The 16,657-nt window shown below is 48.8% G+C and overlaps 2 protein-coding genes across 2 annotated transcripts; both read left to right on the top strand.

The window, feature by feature from the left end:
* Positions 1 to 3,385: 3,385 nt before the first annotated feature.
* LOC144321743 (olfactory receptor 13J1-like) lies at positions 3,386 to 4,345 on the top strand. The gene has a single exon (XM_077911002.1). The coding sequence runs from the start codon at positions 3,386 to 3,388 to the stop codon at positions 4,343 to 4,345; it is 960 nt and encodes a 319-aa protein (XP_077767128.1).
* Positions 4,346 to 13,424: 9,079 nt separating this feature from the next.
* Positions 13,425 to 14,414, top strand: LOC144321537 (olfactory receptor 13C7-like). Its single transcript, XM_077910920.1, has one exon. It carries the CDS (start codon positions 13,434 to 13,436, stop codon positions 14,412 to 14,414), a length of 981 nt encoding a protein of 326 aa, XP_077767046.1. The 5' UTR covers positions 13,425 to 13,433.
* Positions 14,415 to 16,657: the final 2,243 nt, after the last annotated feature.

Raw genomic sequence — 16,657 nt, 5'->3', positions numbered from 1 at the left:
ACACTTTCCTGAATTCTGCACAAATCAAGGCATGTCTTTTAGTTTGCAAAGCTGGGTCAGTGTGAAACCATGTGTCCTGCCCACCAAGGCTCCCGGTCTTTGAATTATCTTCCAGGAAAGAGGGGACATGGGTCTGAAGGAGCCTCAAGGTAAGTAAAAAAGTGGAGATGTCGGGCCAGGGGAAAGGGCCTTGGCTGGGAGTCAGGAGCGCGAAGGAATTACTGGAGCCTTGGCTTCCCCTCAAGTGTGTGATGATGCTGGGCAAGCCTCTTCTCCTCTCTGGTCTCAGTTTCCACATATAAAAAGGGGGTGGTCTCCATGAGAGGCAAGACTGCCTGCCTCTGCCAGGCTGTCCTCCAAGTTAGGAACAACTCATGTCTATCACCCAGCTGCTCACTCCCAATTTGCCTTAGCCTCCTGAAGTCACAGCAAGACAGGAAAAAGTTGGCTGTGGCCAGGCTAGGCGCTTCAACTTGGCCTTCCAAGGCTGGGTATGGTGGCACCCCGATGGGCTGGCAGGGTAGGCAATAGGCAAGGAGCAAGAGTGAGAAAGAGGTGAGAACCACCTCTCAGAAATACCAACACAGGGCCATGGTGCACTAAGGAGAAAGGGTTCAAGGCAGCCTGGGAGAAATGAGAAGGCTCCCTTGGGGAGGTGGCCTCTGGCCCGGTTTTTAGGTAGCATATGTCCAGGAGTGAGGCGAAGGCAGAAAGGACACTATGGGCTCTGCAGACAAAGCTTCCTAATCCTGCTTTGGAAACAAGAGTTCCACAGCCACTTCCATCCCATCATGGCCCCTCTTCCCACAGACCCCCCCCCCACCCTGCCAGCTGAAGGACAGACCACAGAAGAGTAGGGAGACCCAGCAACTCAGCACTCAAGCTAGAAAGCAGACAAGACATTGAGCTGGTTCTGTGACCATATCCCTACTCTGATGTTTCTTTCTCCTCCTGGTTCAGCCCAGACAAAGTCTGCTCCCCATCCCAAGGTCTGCTCCTTCTCCACTGACACCCTTAGGGTCCCTGCTTGGTCCTCTAAGCCCTGGCCACAAGTCTGGGGTGTGTGTGTGTGTGTGTGTGTGTGTGTGTGTGTGTGTGTACATGACTTTAGGGGATAGATTATAGTCTGTGGACCCACGCAAAGAGGAAGCCACAGCATGACTTAACTACCAGGGGTGCAGGAAAGCACAATGCCACCTCAAGGCCACACACAGCCCTGGGACAGTCTCACTATTGACACCCTGTTAAGCAGAGGTGCCCCTCCAGGAGCCCAGTCTCAGATTCCCCAGCTGAATCTTGGAGGGAGCTTGCAGATCACGCTTCCCTGACCCCACAATGTCTCTAGACACAGTCAAGCAGAGGCAAGACCTTCAATCTGAGGTCCCAAGGCTAGGACAGAGCTCTCCCTGCTGCAGGAGGGGCCCTTCATTCCTGTGTAGGGCCCTACTTGGTGTGAGAGGAAAGTCCACAGGGCCACTCAGCCTGCACCTTGCTAGATGATGTAGACCCAGCAACACCCAGATATTCTATATCAGGAAGGATTTTTGTGACCCTTAGCATGGCTTAACAGAAAGAGGGGGAAAGAAAAAGGAGGAAGAAAAATGCCCATGGGAAAAAGAGGCTTCTTATTTCTAGAGGTATGCAGACAGTAGCAGGATAAGGCTAGGCACAGAAATTGGAGAGGATTTCTGCCTAGGAATGGTTTGAATTTAGTGGCCTGGGAACACGTGTGTCCTCATTCATCCCCCTCATGCCTAGCATGGTGCCTGGTGTGTGGTTGGGACTCAATCTCTTCATTCTGGACTGGATAAACATGGGCCGAATAAGAGGGAACTATGTCATGCAAGGAAGGCACTCACAGGAACCAATGCTCATTCCTGACCCAGGCGTGGGCAGGGCAGCACATCCCATGGGTTTATTGACATCATGCCAGGTGCCTGAACACTAAGGAAAAGTTGACTTATGCTCATTATCTGGTGAGAAGATTGAGGGGAGAATGTCGGAAAAAGATGTTCACCCAGTGTGATAAAAGAACCACCAACATTCGGCACCTGATAAAAGCAAACTTCTGCTGTGAGCATGATGTAGGTTCACACAGCTGGGAGGACTGGATTCTAGACACACCTTGCCACAGACCCACAATGTGATCTCAGTTTCCTACCTGTATGGTGAGATCCAACAAGTTCATCTCTCAGGGAGCTGTCCATGCTGATGCCCTATGAACTCATGGGGTCCAAGCATCTCTGGCTCAGGCCCAAAGAAAATAGGAGTTGGGGGGCCAGGCCAACTAGCCCTTCGAATTTTAGCTTGAAAGCCCATGATGAAGGTCAATCCACACATAGTAGCTGATGAACAGGCCCTGTGGAGGGACAGGTAGATGAGCCTGCTGATAGGCTCAGAGTCCAGCAGTCCTTCCCATGAGAGGCACATGTCTGCTTCACACGTGGAGACCAGAGCTAAGCTGAAGGCACAACCAGACTTCTGCAGGCTGAGAAATAAAGAAGAGCATTCCCAACCATGGAAAGAGTGTAAAGCATCTCAGAGGCTTCCTAAAAGCCGGGAGGACCCCTAGGAACCATCTAGTCCAGGGATCCTCACAGTGGTACTGTGGCCAGCAGAAGCCACATCACCCAGACAAACATAGTCAGAAACTGAGGATAGAGCCCAGCAATCTGTGTTTTAACAAATTTTCCAGGTGATTCTGATACACATTAAGATTGGAAGACCTCCGGATTTTCCCCAAACTGTTAGTAGAACACTTATCTGCTGTAGGGGCACCTGGGTGACTCTTGGTTTCAGCTCAGGTCATGATCTCAGGGTCATGATCTCAAACCCTGAACTTTGCCAAGCGCTGCATCTGGCTACGCTCAACAGGGAGTCTGATAGAGATTCTCTCTCTCTCCACCGCCCCTTAGTCTCTCCTCCACTTGTGGACGCACACAACACACACACTCTCTCTCTCTCTCAAATAAATTTAAAAAAATTTTTTTTTGCTATAGATCAATGTAAAAAGACCATGGTTAAGTAACTTTGGGAATTACATGCCCTACACCACTTTGGAAAGTCACAAATCACACTGGCAGACAAGGCTCTGAGAAGTCTTGCAGTAAATGGCTTTATTTTCTATTAATTTAGTGTTGTCTCAAATTATTTTTTCAGATTGCCTACTAACATTTCTATTAACACTCTCTTAGGGAAATGTTGATCCAGATCAATGTTTACTTTTCACATGGATGAATTGCAGCCTAGAGGTGCACAGATTGCCCAAATTCAAGGGCAGAGTGTGTGTAACAGCTGAAAAAGGCCCCAGCAACATACCTCAACCCAAAAGAGGCTCTGTGGATTCTCCACCACCCCGCACTCTCTTCCCCTTTATCCCAGCTATATGTCTCCTGAGCACTGCAATATGGAGTTGGTCAATAGGACAGAGATCTTTGAGTTCTTTCTGAAAGGATTTTCTGGCTACCCAGCCCTGGAGCACCTGCTCTTCCCTCTGTGCTCAGCCATGTACCTGGTGACCCTGCTGGGGAACACAGCCATCGTGGCAGTGAGTGTCCTCGATGTCCACCTACACACGCCCATGTACTTCTTCCTGGGCAACCTCTCCATCCTGGACATCTGCTACACATCTACCTTTGTGCCTCTGATGCTGGTCCACCTCCTGTCAGCCCAGAAGACCATCTCTTTTGTTGGCTGTGCAATCCAGATGTGTCTGAGCCTAGCCACAGGCTCCACAGAGTGTCTACTTCTTGCCATCATGGCCTACGATCGCTACCTGGCCATTTGCCGGCCACTCAGGTATCCCGTGCTCATGAGCCACCGGCTCTGCTTGTTGCTGGCAGGAGCCGCCTGGGGACTCTGTCTTGTCAAGTCAGTGACTGAGACTGTCATTGCCATGAGGTTGCCTTTCTGTGGCCACCGCATGGTTAGTCACTTCACCTGTGAGATCCTGGCAGTGCTGAAGCTGGCATGCAGTGACACATCAGTCAGTGAAGTCTTCCTGCTGGTGGGTGCCATTCTGCTGCTGCCTATACCCCTGGCATTCATCTGCCTGTCCTACACACTTATCCTGGCCACCATCCTGAGAGTGCCCTCAGCAGCTGGGCGTCGCAAAGCCTTCTCCACCTGCTCAGCACACCTGGCTGTGGTGATGCTGTTCTACGGCACCGTCATATTCATGTACATGAAACCCAAGAGCAAGGAGGCCCACATCTCTGATGAGGTCTTCACAGTCCTCTATGCTGTGGTCACACCTATGCTGAACCCTGTCATCTACAGCTTGAGGAACAAGGAGGTAAAGGAGGCTGCCAGGAAAGTATGGTGTAGGAGTTGGACGTCCAAGTGAGGGAGGTCTGGACTCTTCAGGTTAGTAGGTGAGGGCTTCGTATGTCTATGGTGAGGACAGGTAGGGCACAGGGCTGAGTCTGGAATCTTCACCCCAGTGAGGTGGCACCAAGTCCCCCTGACGCTGCCACAGAATTGCTCACAAAGCACCGCTTGGCTCCTTCCCTGGCATCGCCCTGGTCAGCTCTCAGCCTCACTGCCTGAAACTTTACACCAGCTCTTGCCTGGCCTCAAGACTGCACTCTTAGTAGTCCTTCTGCTCTATCCTCCCTGGGGCATCCAGAGGGACCTTTTTTGAAAACCACTTCCTCTCCTGACTAAAGCCCCCAAATGGCTCCCCCTGCTCTCAGGACAAAGTATAAGCTCCTCAGTGGGGGCATTCGAGGCCCTCACAAGCTGGCCCTGCTGGTCCTGACTAACCCCCAGGCAGAGTTCTTCCTGCTTTATTTTCAGTGTTACTATAAGAGCAGGGAGGTTCAGAATCTACTCTGTCCCAAGGTCCAGACCTACCCAACCCTAGGCCCCCCATAGGTTTTGCAAATAAATACATGAACACATCAGTAGAGGGCGGATAGGAGCAGAGCCTGGGGTCTTCCCTGAATCTGAGCAGAGCTGAGACAGGGTTCAAAGATGACAGGTATGGCCTGGTGCCCCGGGAGGTGACAGGAGAGGCAGTGATGAAGCCCAGAGTCCATGATTTCCAGAGTAGTCCAGCCATCAAAGTACCAACCACCCTGAGCAGCCCGGGGCCTATGTTCCCAATGTCTGTCTTGAGCAGCAACAGCAGCTGTTGCCATACCTTCCAGCCCAGCATCCAGGCCTCACCTGGCTCTGGGGAGACTTGCTCTACCCTTCCTTACCTCATCACAGGGATCCTGCCAGAGCTGCCCCTGCCTCGTGCTCAGCCTCTTCCCAGCTTTCCTTTCTGACAACTCAGTGAGCACATGGTGGAAATGGATGCAGATTCAGATATCTCCATTCCTTGCCCACCCCCACCCCCACCTCAGTGGCACCAACTATATGATGCGGAAGCTGGCCTGGGCCTCCAAGAAGCAGTCCAGCTCTCCTGCCCCCTGCTAGAGGGAAGCACAGTCTTTGCTAGAACCCTAGTTCCCCTCTAGTCCCTCTTTCTGCTTCACATGTTGGTTGGAAGAGGCACAGAGGAGAGAAACACAGCCTTCTGCCTGAAGCCCCACATTCTCTGACCACGCCAGAATGAAGGCTGCCCGCCAACAGGTCCAGCTCTGATGCCATGGGAGGAGTTTGGATGTTATCTTGTGGGCACCGGGGTTTACAATCACATTTTAGACAGATCACTGATTAGATACCATTTTTCACCCATGAAATTGGTGAAGAATTTTTCTAATACCTTATCGGTAATGAAGGTGCAGTGAAGAAGTGATGTCATACGCTGCGGGTGGGGATGGGAATAAGTTAATACACATTTCCTGAAAAGTCAGTTGACAGTATGAATCAAAAGACTTAAAAATTGCTACACTCTATGACTTAACACATCTACTTCTAAGAATTAGTCTAATATGATCAGTAGAGGCACAAAGATTTACAAATAAGAATACATATAAGGACATTAATCATCATATTGTTTATAGTAACAAAAAGTTGTAAGAATCTTAACATCCAATCATAGAAGAATGTCCAAATAAATATTGGTGGTGTCCAATAATAGAATGTGATATAGCCTTCAAAAAAATCTTATTTTTTGAAGAATATTTATTTATTTTTTAAAATTTTTATTTTATTTTATTTTATCTTTTAATAATAAATTTATTTTTTATTGGTGTTCAATTTGCCAACATACAGAATAACACCCAGTACTCATCCCGTCAAGTGCCCCCCTCAGTGCCCGTCATCCATTCACCCCCACCCCTCGCCCTCCTCCCCTTCCACCACCCCTAGTTCGTTTCCCAGAGTCAGGAGAGTCTTTAGGTTCTGTCTCCCTTTCTGATATTTCCTACCCATTTCTTCTCCCTTACTTTCTATTATTTATTTTCCTTTATTTATATTATTATTATATTCCCCAAATGAATGAGAACATATTTTATTTATTTATTCATAGAGACACAGAAAGAGAGAGACAGAGACACAGACAGAGGGAGAAGCAGGCTCCATGCAGGGAGCCCAACATGGGACTCCATCCCGGGTCCCCAGGATCACACCCTGGGCTGCAGGCGGCGCTAAACTGCTGCGCCACCGGGGCTGCCCTGAAGAATATTTAATATGAGAAATGCTCGCAATGTAATTATAGTAGGAAAAAGCAGAATTCATAACTTTGCACTCAGATGATCCCAATGTTATTTTTTAAAGTATTTTCGTTATGGATTTGTGAATTAGCATAAATGCAAAAAATCCTGGGAAACTATGACAAAATATTAAGAGCTGTTTCCACCAGGTGGTGGGATTAAATAGGATTGCTAGTTAGAGCCGATCATTTTCTTATTTAACTAATTCCAATATTTATAACATGAATGTGACTTTGAACTTAAAAATAAAGTGATGCATTTTTAAGAAACAGAAGATCAGGGGATCCCTGGGTGGCTCAGTGGTTTAGTGCCTGCCTTTGGCCCAGGGCATGATCCTGGAGTCCCGGGATCGAGTCCCACATCAGGCTACCTGCAGAGCCTGCTTCTCCCTCCTCCTGTGTCTCTGCCCCTCTCTCTCTCTCTATGTCTATCATAAATAAATAAATAAATCTTTTTTTAAAAAAAGAAATAAACGGAAGATCACCTGGCTCCAGAATAGAGCACTAATGAGAAGGCCTCCAGCCTGGGGGGTGGTGGGGGGAGATTGGTAGCAGGAAGTAAGGGAGCTGTTGCTGTCACCCAGGCTCTCACAGTGGGGATAGGAGTAAGTCAGGGGCAGCCTGACCAGGTAGGGAACCACACAGGGTGAGGGCAGCTGAGAAATACTTGGGATATACAGATGACTGCAGAGCTGGGAGACAGAGACAGAGGCCTGTGGGTTGCAGGCTGGGTTTCTGGCTTATTTGGGTGGACAGGGCTGCAGCCCCCTAAGACAGAGATGGAGACGATGAGAGACGCAGGGGGATGGTGTTGAGTTCCAGGCATCCACGGGTGGTGGCAAGAGGGTACTGTTCTATGAGCATGGAGAAAACAAGTAGGAACAGTCTTTGGATGGGAAGGAAACCTGTAGAGACCTATGTACTGGACTGAACCCCTGATTTAATGTCCCTCACAAGTGCATGAGGCCTCTCCTTTGAGCAACGGACTCTCCGAAACTTTCATGAGTCCCAATCCTCACAACATTCCGGAATGAAGACACCCTATGGCAGGGGGCCACACACTCCAATCCTCGGATCCAAGGGGCAAGATGGCAATGAGACCCGATCAGATTCCATCCGGTGTCTGTCCTGTGCCCACTTCACCGCAGCCAGGCCCTCCTGGGGAAGCACAAGAGTCCTGGGGTCTCCAAGCCCCACAGCTGCCAAACCCACCAACTTGTGTAGTTTGAACTTTAAATTGGGCAGGGACTGCAAGGCTCCCCAGGGCATGGAGCAGAGAGCTATGTGGCAGGGGACCAGGAAGCTGGTCCTCGAAGCTTTGGCCCTGGCTCATCCCAGCACAGTATGTTTGCTGGTAATGAGCTCAGCACTTGTCTGCTCTGCTCTCCCAAGCCCTGGGTCAGCCCACCTGGCAGCCTGCTCCAGCTACCTGCATGTGCTAAAGCCATGGGGCTATAGGTATGATGAGGTAAGGACAATCCATATAGCATGAGGACCATTCTCATGAAATCTTTTTTAAACATATGAATAAACCAGAATATTTGCTTGTGAAAAAGGACATGATACTTGCAATAGTGGCTACCACTTACTGATTACTTACCATGTGCCAGCCTCTGTGCTAAGAGCTCTGCATACCTCATCTCACTGGATCTTCAAGATCATCCCACAAGGAAACACTATACTCATCTCCACTTTACAGGTAAGGGAGGCAAGGCTGAGAAAACTGCTAGCAAGTGGCAGGTCTGGGACCTGAGCCCTGGTGGGTCTGACTCCAAAGCCTGCACTCACCTGCTCTGCCATCCAGCGAGGAAGTGGTCAAGCAGGAATCCTAGATCCAGGCATGTCAGGGAAATTGTAACAGAAGCTTCGGTCCTTTTATGTCCATCACCTTTATTTTTAAATAATTTGTGAAGCCTAAAATAAAATATTAAATGGTTCAAACTAGATTTGCCAGCCAGTGAAATTGATATAATATTTACCTTGCAAAGTAACCCTGGGTCTGTCAGACCTCAGGGTTGGAAGTTGCTAGATAGAATGAGGAAATGTTTCAGAGGTTACAGGGTACTAGGGGTCACCTAACTGAGTAGTTCCATTCACAGGAGAAATTTAACCAAGTTCATACAGCAGAATCAGAACAGAGGCAACAGAATCAAAGCTGGATCCCTCACCCCTGTCCCAGGGCTCTCAGTCCTGGTTCATGGCACCACACTGCTTCTCAGGAAGTCTAAATTGGGGTGTGGAATTCGACAATTATTCTCAGAGACACCTGGTTTGCAATCTCTCCATGGATCTGATTTTCCAGGACATGACAAAGTGTGAGACCTTGACAGATAGATGCAAGAGTGGTTTTCTGAGTGTATTGTGAAACAATACCATACCTAAATATTCAGCAAATTTCAGGCTGTCCTCCTCGTGGCATGTGGTAGGATTATACAGAGCCAATGGAGTGTGGGCAGGTGTGACACATGTCCCTTCTGGGGCAGAGCATGTAACTGCTAATGTGAATGCCTACTGTGTTCTTCCCCAGCCAGAACAACTGGCAATGTCTGAATGGTGGAGCCTCCATCAGCCAGGGTCTCTGAGGAGGACAACATGGAACAGAGCCCCCTGGAAAGCTATAAAGGACATGGAGCATGAGAAAGAAATAAACCTTTGTCATGGTAAGCCATTTAGATTATGCGTGTTACCGCAGCAAAACCTAGCTCATCTTAACTGATACACCCAGGTAATGGCAGCTGCTCCCTGATGCCCCATCCTGTACCCATGGTGCAGAGTCAAAGCTGTCTGTGAGCTGGATGCATGGTATCTTCTAGACACAGACTTATTTCAGGACATAAACCTGTGGCTCCATGAGCTGGTTCTAATTTCCATAAATGTGTTATGACCAGACTCTTAAATTGTGAGAAGACCCACAATGGAGGCTCCACCATTCAGGCTACTCTCTGATGTAGCTCTTCAGAAACAGCAGCTGCCAAGGCAGGGAGAAGACTGGCACGCCCAACACTCTTAGCTGCATCCTCTGTTGCTGTATGTGTGCTGGTGGAGGAGATGATCTCAAGGTGAGACATCTGGGACCAGGATTTGGGGCAGCGGAATAGCACCAGATCTCAAATGGTGATCACCAGCAGCTCTCCTGGGTGCAGGCCCTGGAGGGCAGCAGTGGTGGATTGGATGTGACCCTTTGATTAAGATAGCTCACAGTCTATGGAGAGAGAGACCACACGCTACAATGCAAGGCAGAATGCAATTAGCCTGAGCTTAAAGCCGTGAGCATCACATCGTATTGTTGGCATAGTCAGCTCTCTGAAGGCATCTGAGCAGGCTGTGCAGAGGAGGGATGTGAGAGCCAAGCCTCGAAGGATGAGTGGAAGAGAAAAGCCACTCCAGGCTGAGGAAAGAGCATGAGAAGAGGGACGAGATAAGAGAGTGTGGACATTTGTTCATCAATGGGGAGTAGTCTAGTGAGGTTGGAGCAGGTGTGTATGAAGGGATGTAAGGGAGGTGAGGCAAGTGGGCAAGCCAGAGCCTGTTCTCAAAAGCCCTTAAATACCCCTGCCTTTCCCACTTGGTCTTTTTGTTAGAGATAAGGGCAAAGAAGAGAAATGTGAAGAAAGGTGGTTTCCCACCTTTTATCCACACAGACACATGCAACTATGTCAGGTGTCAGAATTTGAGGCTAACAAAGGTCATTTTGTAATAACACACTCAAAGAGACCAAACCCTTATACTTGCATCTGAAATGCTGTGGACAGAATCCAGACACGTGAAGTCATAACCTAGAAAAAGTTGCTTCCTTTTAACTTCTTCTTTACAGATTTCAAGTTCCACTTTGTCTTTACATCCCAGATTCTCTTTGAGGTTTCTAAAGCCCAGAGAGAGGAAGGGATGTTTCCAAGGGCACCTAGCATGAGGGAATGAGTGTAAACTCTGTTAGAGCAGAAGCCACATCTGCTTCTGCTGTATTCCCATCTCCTAGCACAGGACCTGGCACATAACTATTTGTGCTCCAAAACTATTTGTTTCATGAGTGAATGAATGAGCCATCATCACACTAAGGTGATTCTTTATCTTTTTGCCAAACCTCAGCAAGAGAAATCTTAACCTTAATTGTTCATGTGGATGAAATTTAAGGTCAAGTGCTGATCCAGATGAATCCGCTGCCCTATAGCTCCAGAAACCCCCTTAACAATCACCCTGATTTAGGCTGGAGGAGGGGAAAGTGGAACAGGCTCTGGCGATAAAAGGGGTCATGACAGAAGCTTGAACTCTTCTTGGGAGGTGGCAAGCACAGATCCAGCAGGAGCCCTGTGGCTGAAGAGAAAATCTTTGATCAGGATCCTCAGACAACATGTAGTGCTGGGCGGCTCACTAGAACCTTTGTGGGTATGTCTCATCAGAGCTACACACCACTTCCATTTTTCAAAAAGACACTGAGTCTCAGAGAAGCCCCATGGCTTAGTCAATGTCACTCAGCTAATTAGTGCTGACGCTGGGGTGCAAAGCTGGTTTTTTTTTTTTTAATCATGCATGTTGAATGACTGTTCTTGGCCGCACTCATGTGGGAGGCGTAGGAAGGAGACAGGGTCCTGCTCTCAGGTGTAGTGGAGGAGACAGGTGCACAATACACCGTAGAAGAACACAGAGGGTCAGCCAAGGGCTAAGGGAGTACAAGAAGGAAGCAAGTAACCCCTCACAGAGCAGGAGAGAGAGAAGAGACAGAGATGGAAGTATGCTCTGAGGGACAGGAGGAAGCCCCCACTGGGGGAGGGAGTGAGGACATGCCTCTTAAAAAAGGAAATTCTTGAGGCACTTGGGGGGCTCAGTCAGTTAGGCTGCTAACTTTTGATTTCAGCTCACATCATGATCTCAGGGTCCCAGGATCGAGCCCCATGTTGGGCTCTGCACTCAGCAGGGGAGTCTGCCTCAGGATTCCTTCACTCCTTCTGCCCCTCCCCTTGCTCTCTCTCTCTCTCTCTCTCTCTCAAATAATCTTTAAAAAAATAAAATGGAACTTCTTGGGCAAGATGTAGCCCTAGGAAAAGACAAGGTGTGTTCAGCAGAGGGGGAGCCTGCCAGCCCCTACAAATACTAGATGCATTGAGGACGAGTGAGGGGAAAAATCCGATCCTGAGGGACAGACAAGGGCTCCAGTGCTGTCACAGGACACTGGCCTCTCAGTCGGCCCAGGAAGGAGGAGGTGACTGTATCCTCTGTATGTTAAATTTCATACTCAGCTCCTGTTTCTGCTTTAGACCAGGGACTACATGGGCCATAAGATAGCCTGCCTGCCTAACAAGACAGCTGTGCCTTGGGGACATGAGGGGTCCCTCCTATGAATACCTGACACTGGCATTTCCCCAGGAGGCAGGGAGACCAGCTCAGAAGAGCAATGAAAGCCACCTGGGAGAAAAGTGTGCCTCCCCCTCCTTTAGAACTAGTCCCTGACTGACATGGCCCTGACAGATTAGAACCTGGTTTTCCCTCCTCCTGTAACATCATTGCCAGTATCATTTATCCCACAAGGCAATATGGAGACCAAGAATGGAGCCACTTGGCTGGCATGACCAGGGATAAATCATGTGACCAGTGGCTCTATTGGAATATATACATCCTTGTATGTTCTTTTAAAAATTAATAGATGAGGGGGGCACCTGGGTGGCTCGGTCGGTTAAGCATCTAACTCTTGATTTCAGCTCAGGTCATGAACTCAGAGTCCTGGGGTCCAGCTATACACACACACACACACACACACACACACACACACTGCCTGGTTGGGCTCCCCACTCAGCAGGAAATCTTGTCTACCTCTCCCTCTGCCCCTCCCCCTGCTTGTGCTGTCTCTCTAAAATAATTTTTTATTTCTTTTTTTTTTTTTTGAGAAGATGAATTGCTTTTATTTTTTTTATTTTTTTATTTTTATTTTTTATGAAAGAAAGAGAGAGAGAGAAAGAGAGAGAGAGAGGCAGAGACACAGGCAGAGGGAGAAGCAGGCTTCATGCAGGGAGCCTGACGTGGGACTGGATCCCGGAACTCCAGGATCACACCCTGGGCTGAAGGCAAGCGCTAAACCGCTGAGCCACCAGGGCTGCCCTAAAATAATTTTTTAATCCTAAAAAACAATCAACGGATGAGAGAAGGGGAAAAAAAATCAACGGATGGCCTATCATTCCTTAAAGAGAAATGACTGCACATCAGGCTTACACATCCTGCGGAGTGTGACTGTCTGATCCTTAATGCCCAAAGGAACCATCAAGTAAGTATCACCCATACTTACCCACGGGCCTTCAGACCTCACATCGCCTCATTCAGGGAAGAAGGGGCAGCCTTATGATAGGTGTGGTATGGTATGTTTCTGTCCATTTATTTTTCTTACTGCTGTACCCCTAGCACCTAAACAAGACCTAGCACAGAATAAGTATTCAAAGCATATTCAGCAAATGAATGAATCTAAAATACCAAGTGCAAAATTCAGCCATATGGAGTCATAACCTAGAAAAGATACTTCCTTTAACAGCCAAAAACTCTTTAGATTACAGAGGAGTATGCCAAACATGAATCCTACTCTCTTGTCTCCCCTGCCCCCACCATGGGGAGAACAATGAAGAGCCTAGGGGGCTAGAATGTGCCTTGAGTCCTTAAGTTACAGCAGAGCTGCAGAGCTGAGAGGGCCAGCTTGCAGGCCTGAAGTCCAACCCTCTCATTATACAGATGGTGAAACTAAACCACCGAGGCAGGGATGACATGCCCCCGGTCAGGCTGCTTGGCTTCCAAGCCAGTGAGAGCTTCCTCTGACACCTGTGTGGTCCGGACAGGACTGAGGGAGAATGAGATGGCAAACCAGACGGCTGTGACCGAATACATCTTGCTGGGGCTTCAGGAGCACCATAAGCTCGAGATGGTCCTGTTTGTGCTCTGCCTGGGCATCTACTCTGTGAATGTGCTGGGGAACTCCCTCCTCATAGTGCTGAACATGTTGGACCCCCGTTTGCACAGCCCCATGTACTTCTTCCTCAGCAACCTCTCCCTGATGGACATCTGTGGCACATCCTCCTTTGTGCCTCTCATGGTGGTCAACTTCCTGAAAACCCAGAGGACCATCTCCTTCCCTGGCTGTGCCCTGCAGATGTACCTGACCCTGGCTCTGGGCACCACGGAGTGCCTGCTTCTGGCAGTGATGGCATACGACCGTTATGTGGCCATCTGCCAGCCACTTAGGTACCCAGAGATCATGCGTAGGCAGACGTGTGTGCAGATGGTGGTGCTGAGCTGGGGGATGGGCTTTGCCAATTCACTGCTGCAGTCCTTTCTTACCTGGAATGTCTCCTTCTGTGGCCACAATATCATCAACCACTTCTTCTGCGAGATCTTGGCAGTGCTGAAACTGGCCTGCGGGGACATCTCTCTCAATGCACTGCTAATAATGGTGGCCACAGTTATCCTGACACTGGCCCCACTTCTGCTCATCTTCCTGTCCTACATTTTCATCCTCGCTACCATCCTTAGGGTGCCCTCAGCTGCAGGCCGGTGCAAAGCCTTCTCCACCTGCTCTGCCCACATCATAGTGGTGGTAGTTTTCTATGGGACCATCTCCTTCATGTACTTCAAGCCCAAGGCCAAGGACCCTGACCTGGATAAGATTATTGCATTGTTCTATGGGGTTGTGACACCCTCACTGAACCCCATCATCTACAGCCTGAGGAACGCAGAAGTGAAAGCTGCTGCTATAGCCCTGCTGTGGGGAGACCTGCTCTCCAGGAAGATGTCCCATCTTCCCTGTTGCTCTTCAACTCTATCATGCATGGCAGGCTAGGTCCATCATGGTAATGACTTTGAATTGCAGTAGCTAAAACCACAAGGGTTTATTTCTCACTCTTGATGCAGATCCATTTGCTGTTGACTGGGTGGTTGGGGTCTTTCTGAGACATTGTCTTCATCCCTCTGGGCCTCTGAACCATTGCTAGTCACCATGACAAAGCCTGAACTGGCTCTCTGAGCTTCACTTCCACCTCCACTTCATCAGCCAATGCAAGCATTTGCCACAGCTAACATCGAGGGGCAGGTGAAGCACACTCATCATGTGTCCAGAAGGAACAGGAAGACTGAGAAATGTGTGAATAGTCTAATGGCTGCCATGTTATCCTACAGTCAACCCAAGAGCCACTGGAGATTTGCCTTCCTGACCATCATTGCCCCACACGTCCAGTCAGTCATAAAGTCCTAGAGAATCCACCGCCTAAGAGCTCTTAAATGGGTCCTCTCCTTTCTACTAATATGCCTCCTCAAGAAGCCTTCACTATCTCTCTCCCTCAGATACTGCAACAGCTGTTTTCACCAAGCTTTCTTCCTGCAAACCCCCTTCAAAATCCACCCTCTCTGCTCACTGAAACACCAAGCTGAAAAAAACCCAAAAAACAAAACCCCAATCAGATCGTTCCACTCTCCTGCTTAACTCCCTCCAATGGCTCATTTCCCATGAGATAAAAAACAGACCCCACCTCTCCATCCAACCTCATCCTAGCTGCTTATCTCAGCCCCACTCCACTCCCACACATTGTTCGAACTCAGACTCCCCAAACTATTCCCAGTTCCCCAGCAAATAACCAGTCTTTCCTGCCTTTGTGTTTCCCCCTTGCTCTTCCCTCTCCTGTCCAGCCACTTCTTGACCTTTACCTAACAGGTACTGGACACTTATCACAGACCAGGCTAGGCATTATACTGTGTTCTAAGTGTGTTACTGACTGGGGACCACTTGGAATGACAGGAATCTCGGTGGAGGAATACAATATGGACACTGGTAACCAAAGAGAACCCTCTCCCAATACCTTGGCATTGTGGAAACTCATTCAATTCTTACTCAAATCTGCCCCCCTCTTCAAGAAAACCCCTTCTGAGTGGGGTCTGTCCTACTCTCCATCCCTCTTCAGTGCCTTCTGTACTCTGACTCTGTCCTGAATCCCAGCGATTTGGGTTAATGCATCCTAGTGACCTGATGTTCCACATCATAACATGGTTATGTTTCTGATACTGGAACAGACATGAAGCCCACTCCTCTTGGCTCACCATTCTGCTGGCCACATCACTCTGCTCAGTGCCCCAAGGAAGAGACAGAATTACAGAAAGCAGAGGACAAAGGGATTTTTTTCCCTGGCTTTTGACCTTCAAAAACCTAGGCTCTAAAGTCTTAACAGGAGAGGCTGAGGGCATAGACAAAAGATTTGGGAGAAAATCTAAGTAAAAAGGAGGTTTCCCCACCTCCAGATTAATAAAAGCTAGGGAAAAGGAAGAGAGAGGAGGGGATGTAGTGAGAGCACTGGCACAGAAGGGTCCCAAAAGAAAGAGGCCCAGAGCCCCATTCCCTTGTCCAAACCCCTGGACAGGTTTGCAGGATCTGAAAGATGCAGCAATTCATGCCTTATTGGTCAAGTAAAATCCCGAGTGGACCCTCAGAATTGAAATGGCTTCAAGGTATATGTGGGCAGCTCAGGCCTCACAGGTCTGTGTGTGGCACAGAAGTCGGGGAGAGCAGTAGCACTGCAAAGCATTATGCAGATGGGAACAAGAAAGCACTCGGGACTGGGCAGAATGACGGAACTCTCAGGGGATAGTGTAGTGTGGACCTCGGTAACCAGAAAACAGTCTCTCAACATCTTCCCATTATATAAGATCTCGAGACTCAGCTGTGACCCTTGTGGAAGAGAAGAAATCCCAAATTGACGAAGGATCTCTCTCAGGCAAAATGGGGGCTCAAAATAGAAGTTACGTTCTTGTGATATTTCTTGTACATTTGTGACTTGTACCTGCTAGTCCAATTTCCTGAGACCTCAGCTTCCTTTCCTGTTGGGTGTGGGCACAAGGGAGGTTGTCTTGCTAATTTAAATCATCTCAGCACACACACACACACACACAAACACACACACATTCCCTACTCCCAGCAGCTGCAGGCCTGCCATGATGGGGCAAAAGCCTCAGGCAGAAGTTCCAGCAGCTCATTCCAGCTGGGCTCCCACCACCCCTGCTGATTTCCTCAGACCCTCTTTCCCTCTCCTCCCCACA

The sequence above is a fragment of the Canis aureus genome, chromosome 10 (assembly GCF_053574225.1).
Source record: "Canis aureus isolate CA01 chromosome 10, VMU_Caureus_v.1.0, whole genome shotgun sequence".
Lineage (NCBI taxonomy): Eukaryota > Metazoa > Chordata > Mammalia > Carnivora > Canidae > Canis > Canis aureus.
This window is presented reverse-complemented; position numbering and strand designations above follow the sequence as displayed.

Coding starts and splice junctions, on each gene's coding strand:
- LOC144321743 (XM_077911002.1), top strand. CDS start 3,386: ATGTCTCCTGAGCACTGCAATATGGAGTTGGTCAATAGGACAGAGATC.
- LOC144321537 (XM_077910920.1), top strand. CDS start 13,434: ATGGCAAACCAGACGGCTGTGACCGAATACATCTTGCTGGGGCTTCAG.